This window comes from Benincasa hispida, chromosome 6 (assembly GCF_009727055.1).
Source record: "Benincasa hispida cultivar B227 chromosome 6, ASM972705v1, whole genome shotgun sequence".
In the NCBI taxonomy this organism is placed as follows: Eukaryota; Viridiplantae; Streptophyta; class Magnoliopsida; order Cucurbitales; family Cucurbitaceae; genus Benincasa; species Benincasa hispida.
In genome coordinates, this window is record NC_052354.1 from 7,314,417 (window position 1) to 7,320,411 (window position 5,995).

At 35.7% G+C, this 5,995-nt stretch overlaps 1 protein-coding gene across 4 annotated transcripts; it reads left to right on the forward strand.

Annotated features, from left to right (window-relative positions):
• Window positions 1-656: 656 nt before the first annotated feature.
• Window positions 657-4,652, forward strand: LOC120079007 (alpha/beta hydrolase domain-containing protein 17C). Of its 4 annotated transcripts, none has more exons than XM_039033170.1 (6): window positions 657-1,300; window positions 1,439-1,475; window positions 1,998-2,234; window positions 2,325-2,372; window positions 3,604-4,121; window positions 4,211-4,652. In XM_039033170.1, exons 1-6 carry the CDS (start codon window positions 996-998, stop codon window positions 4,281-4,283), a joined length of 1,218 nt encoding a protein of 405 aa, XP_038889098.1. In that variant the 5' UTR covers window positions 657-995; the 3' UTR covers window positions 4,284-4,652. The 4 variants fall into 4 exon arrangements, 3 of the variants coding, with proteins under 3 accessions (XP_038889098.1, XP_038889097.1, XP_038889096.1); XM_039033169.1 differs by having other exon boundaries at window positions 3,604-4,046; XR_005482195.1 differs by lacking the exon at window positions 4,211-4,652 and having other exon boundaries at window positions 2,325-2,460; window positions 3,604-3,739.
• The last annotated feature ends 1,343 nt before the right edge of the window (window positions 4,653-5,995 follow it).

Sequence of the window (5,995 nt, forward strand, 5' to 3'; positions counted from 1 at the left end):
TATTTTTGAAATTAAGTACATTTCTTTCCCATTTCTTATAATGATTTACATAAGTATAATGATTAAATTATCAGCCAAATTCCAAAAATAGTAACAAGTTTTTAAAAGTGAGTTCTTTTAGTTTTTAAAATTTGACTAAGTTTTTTTTAAACATTTGATAAAAAGTAGATAAGAAAGGAAGAAATTTAAATGTAGAAGTAGTGTCTATAGAATTAATTTAAAAAATAAAAATAAAAAAAACCAAGTGTAAATCATCTAAAAATTTAATTATTATACCTAAAATGATGTAAATCATCAAATAAATATGATTAATTTTCAAAAACTAAAATGGAAAATGAAATGATCAGCAAAAAAATATAGAAATAGTTGGAAAGCCGGGGCCAAAAACTTTCAAAAAAGTTGGGAGTTGTTTTTATCTAGAGAAGCATATTAACCAAAAAGTGTATTTTCTGCATCCAAAAAAAGTAATTTTTAACCAAAGAAAAAGAAACATAAAAAGGTTTGCTGTCTGTGACGCAGTAAAAACAACCACCCAATCTCTGTCCTCCGTTAATCCATCTGCCTACCCTACAAGGACACGTGTCATTCGTTGAATGAACTGTACTTTTTCTTTGTGACACATCAGTGTCACCAAGTGCACTCCCTTCCTTCGGCTCCTCTCCCAATAATTCCCGCACGTGCTTCCCTTTCCCCTCCCCGCCGGAAAACCCTCCATTTTCCCCATTTCCCCCATTTTCCGACTTCCTCAAATCCTCAAATCCCCAATGTCCTAAACCTAAAACCAATTTTCCTTACATTCTTCATCCTTCAAAGCTCAAACAATCCGACCCCATCTTCTTCTCTGTTCGTTGTTTTGATGTTTTTTGTCGTGACGGCGATTTGGGATTGTTGAAAGGGTATAGGGTAATGTTCAGTGTTGGTTTGATCTGAGGGGTGTTTTTTTTTTTTTTTTTTTGGGTTTATTTTGTATTGGGTTCTCTGTTTTTTAAGGGGAGATGGGGGCGGTGACCTCGTCTATGGCGGCGAAGTTTGCGTTCTTTCCACCGAATCCGCCGTCGTATAAGGTGGAAGAGATGGAGGAGGGAACAGGGAAGCTGGTGATGACGGAGGTAGCAGCGAGGGGAAATGTTGATGTTTTGAAGCTAAGTACCAAGAGAGGGAATCAGGTCGTGGCTCTGTATGTAAAGAATGTATCGGCTACTTTAACGTTGCTTTACTCTCATGGGAACGCTGCTGATTTGGGGCAGATGTACGACTTGTTTGTGGAGCTTAGTGTTCATCTTCGAGTCAACTTGATGGGGTTTGTGATTGTGAACGCCTTGGTTATGAAATGCTCTGTATTTAACTGATGTGAATCTGTTTTTTTTTTTTTTTTTTTTTTTTTTTTTTTTTTTTGAAAGCTGCTTTTGTCATTATGTACATATTTTTTCCTTTTTAGGTACGACTATTCGGGATATGGCCAATCTACTGGAAAGGTATGAAATCTTATTTTTCCGTGTTGATCAGATTCTGTAAGTAACTTTTCTTGAGGATGGAAATCTTTGGAATCTTGGGATCTATGGCTTTGTTTTTAGCTGTGTCTGCTCTATTATAGGAAAGAAGTGACTGGCAAATTATGTTAAGAGTATTATGATTTGTTTCTTGTCATGCTGGTTAAAATAGGGATAATTGAAGGTAAGTAGGAAGAAATGCTCTTTATTTTCTCTGTTTATGTTTCCAAATCTTTGTAAATGTCATATCCTTTCCAATTAAAATCGATGGGCACGAGGCTCTTGCTAATTTTTGAACCTACGGATGATAGGGAGTATCAAGAATACTACAAATTACTAAATATACCATAATGAACAAGTTTGAGCTATCTTTTTGGTTAACTAAAATTTACACAGTATCTTTTGAGTAGAAGTTTCTTTTCTGGTGGAAAATTGAAGTCTGGGCTTTATTGTTCTGACGAGTTGGATGTTGCTGACTTTCCTTTCTGGCATTCTCCCTTTTTTCAGCCAAGCGAGCAGAATACTTATGCAGACATTGAAGCTGTCTATAGATGCTTAGTGGAGAAATATGGGGCAAAGGAGGAAGATGTTATCTTATATGGGCAATCAGTTGGCAGTGGACCGACTTTAGATTTGGCTACTCGTTTACCGAACTTGAGGGCGATAGTTCTTCACAGTCCAATCTTGTCAGGTGTTCGAGTCATGTATCCAGTAAAGCGAACATTCTGGTTCGACATTTATAAGGTCTACATTCATTAATCCCTAAATTTTACTTTGTCAGCTTGTGTTATGAAATTGGATTTAATGGTCATTCTTCCATTTTCTATATTGCAGAATATTGACAAAATCCCATTGGTCAATTGTCCAGTTCTTGTAATTCATGTGAGTATCCTTTCGAACATCTGGTGATTACTAAGATCTTGAATGCTCGAAAATGTGGACAGTTGGTGTACTATAGAGTAGTAACAAAGTAAGCCCTCAAACATTGTTCGATTCTTTGGTGGATTACCGAATAATTATATTCTTAAATGCAATAGAAAAGGCTTATAGGTCTTGGTTATTTTCTTAAAAAAATTAATTTATAGGAGCATAATTATCTCATTGCAGCAAACAACTTGAGCAACCAGTTAAGACATTATATCCTAAACCAAAAGGGTAGATGTCCGAATCTTGTACCCCACTGATTGTTAGTCTCAAAATTCTCTCACCGCAGCATTGTTTTTTTGCTCTTTCAGTAGCCTTTCTTTAACTTTCTGAAACATTTGAAAGGCAAAATCAAAACCAGGCAGGCAAATGGTGATAGTTAAAATCATTCCATTTGAAACAATACTCTCTGTTGTCCTTCAGAGTTTGAAAACCCTGAACAGTTTGACACCGTCCATTTGTTAATGTTAGTTCCATTGGCCATGCATTTAGCCTTTTTAGACCGATGGTAGAAACTAGAAATCATTGTAAGCCCAAGGAAAATTTGAAAGCCCTTTGTTATTTGTTGCGTCATAGTTGTATTCCTGCTGATCTGGTGCAGAACCTATAAGACATCTTGAAACAAAAATACTTCGGAGTTCGAGAAATGACTTTTGGTTTGGACTTCCAAATTCTTGCATACCTTCCATTTCATGACATATTGTTGTGGTTGATTGTGATAATTTGCTGCCTCACTGCTACCTTGCCAACAAGAACACAGTTTAACTCGCTTGAATTTGTACTATCAACCTCGAGGTTTGAGATTCGATCTCCCACCTCACCATATTATCAAATATATATATATATATATATATTACTGCTATCTTAATGAAAAAAGACTTGATTTTCGTGTTTGAAGCACGTCATGCTGCAGTGTAGAATGAAAAGAAAAGAGAGACTTCTTAGATTCAATTGTGGACTAGAGGTGGACGTAAACTGTTGCTGTTGTTCATATGTACACAAATGGCGACAGCTGGTTTGATGTATATGCATGCCTGATCTGTGAAAACAAATGAGCCTTGAATTAACTGGTTGAACCTGTTTAGCATACCGTCTCTTGCATATTAAATGATACACCATTGGACATATGATTGATTTCTGGAAGCTACCTTACAAATGGTATTATATATATGTTCTTGTGTCTTGCTAGGGAACTGCTGATGACGTTGTTGACTGGTCCCATGGAAAGCAACTTTGGGATCTTTGTAAAGAGAAGTACGAGCCCTTATGGATAAAAGGAGGAAACCATTGTGACTTGGAGCTTTACCCGCAATACATAAGGCATCTCAAGAAGTTCATTTCTGCCATTGAGAAATCACAGCCTAGGAGTGGACCTGGACAACTCACGAATCAGCTCAATATTCCCAGAAACAGTACCGACTTCAGAGAAAAATCTAGATCCAGCACAGATCAAAGAGAGAAAACCAGAATGAGTGTTGATCAGAGAGAAAAGCCAAGGATTAGCACAGACTGTAGGGATAAAGTTAAAGTTGCAAATGGTAATGGGGACAGGTCAAGAAAGATGTTAGATCGACCGGAGAAGTTGGCAACTTGTGCAGACCAGCCAGAGAAACCGAGGAACAGTATTGACCGGTCTGCCTACCGCTCTTCTCATATAGCTGAAACTCATGCTGTCGTTATGCTATCCTCTCATTTCTTTTCTCCAAAGTTCACTTCATAGCATACTGATTATCATGTTTACAATTCTTTTTTTTATATGCTTTCTGATAATTTTTTAGCATTGCACTCTCTTGCAGGTTTGGGGACATGGTGAGATCGGTTGGATTATGCAATATTGATTGTTTCAAACCTACAGCAACACATGTATAGCAGAGCGGGTTTACTTGTGTTGAGGCTTAATTCTTCGTGAGTGTTAACTATTTGTTGTTTGGTTTGGTTTACCATGGAAAGTAAAGGTAGGAAATTGATTTAACCAGGGAGTATTGTGCATCTTATATATCTCACAACTAATAAATCTAACCCTTCACCCCCTTCTAGTTTGATTGTGTATGATGTGTTAACTTTGTTACATTTCCACTCTTTATAGAAATGGAGTTCTTACTTCAGAAGCTTGTCATTCAAAACTTTTAACACAAATGTTGTATTTTTTTTCTTTCCCTTCTGGGAAAATGAACAAGTTTGGAATGTTCTTACCCTTTATTTGGGAATGTAAGATCTAATTTGAACTTGTGTTGGAAAGGGGCAATATGAGAAGTATTTTATTTTATTTTATTTTAGAATTTCAGGCCATTTTGTTTTCATTTAAATTTGATCCTACTATTTTGTTGTTTCAAGTAGTAGAATCAATTTTTAGTTTGTTGTTGTGTAGAGACTTGATTGAAGCTTTTTAAAAACATTAAGAATGAGATTGAAGCTGTATGGTGTTAGGTTATTTTGTATTCTTTGCAATTTACCTCTAGTGTTAGCTTCATTTTAGTCTGTATTAAGGCAAAACTTTATATTTACAAACCTTGGCATTGGTGAATGTATTTAATCTTCATGGTAATTTTAATATTAATAAAAAAAAATAGTTTTAGTTTGTGCCAAGTTGCTTTAGTGGAAAAAAAAATGTAATAATTTTATATTATAACTTTTCGTAAAAAAGTTGTATTCTTCCATGTGAGTGAGAATTGGTCCGTAATAAAATCTTATAATCTGATTGAGTTTGGAAAAGTCTTCAATCCAAATGCATTTGAATATGCAGTTGGACTCACATATTTGGTAAGAATATTTTTGTGTCAATTTTTGTCATTTGTCATTTGAAATGAGGCGATACCGCTTTACAGATGGAAATATCGGTAGCAATTTCAACTGCTTTAATAGTTTTATAACTCCCTTTTCTTGGTCTTACGGATCTACCAGTTATTATGGTGAAGTTGATAGTGATTAAGATCCTGATGTTTCTATCAATTTTATTTTGTTTCATCGGTCTGGATGTTGAATTTTTAAATTTTTGTTATAACCACATTCATGCTACGATATTAGTATGCAATCCCGCAAACCAGATATTGATGAACAAAAGAAAGAAAAATAGTAGATGACCAAAACAGAAATATTCATTCCATTGTTAGAAAAAAAAAAGTTATCACAAAATTAGTGGATGATCATACAAAAGAGAGTTAATGGGGTTAAGGTTCTCTATTAACCAAAAAAAAAAAAAAAAAAAAAAAAGAATATACAAACTCGAACCCTAGCCACACCACAAGAAGAAGAATCCAAGTCAGAGTCACTGGATATAACCACCAATGTTCGTTTGGGTTTCTTCTTTTGAACCTTTATGTCGCTTAGTCCTTCTCCAATGCTACGCTTCCTTGCCACCTCCTCCACGTCCCCTTTCCTTCTTATTTCGTAAAGGGATGATTGGTTCACACCTGGTCGTGAACCAAGGAATCAGTTTCCATTGTCGAAGAAGTAGGATTTTGTGGAGGTTGTCCTTCTGTGGTGCTTACATTCCCTTCTACCGTGTTCGCTAGTTCATCGTCTTCATCGGTCTTTTCGGGCTCCAACGTGGTGAGACGGATGTGAGTGCTAGATTCATCCGA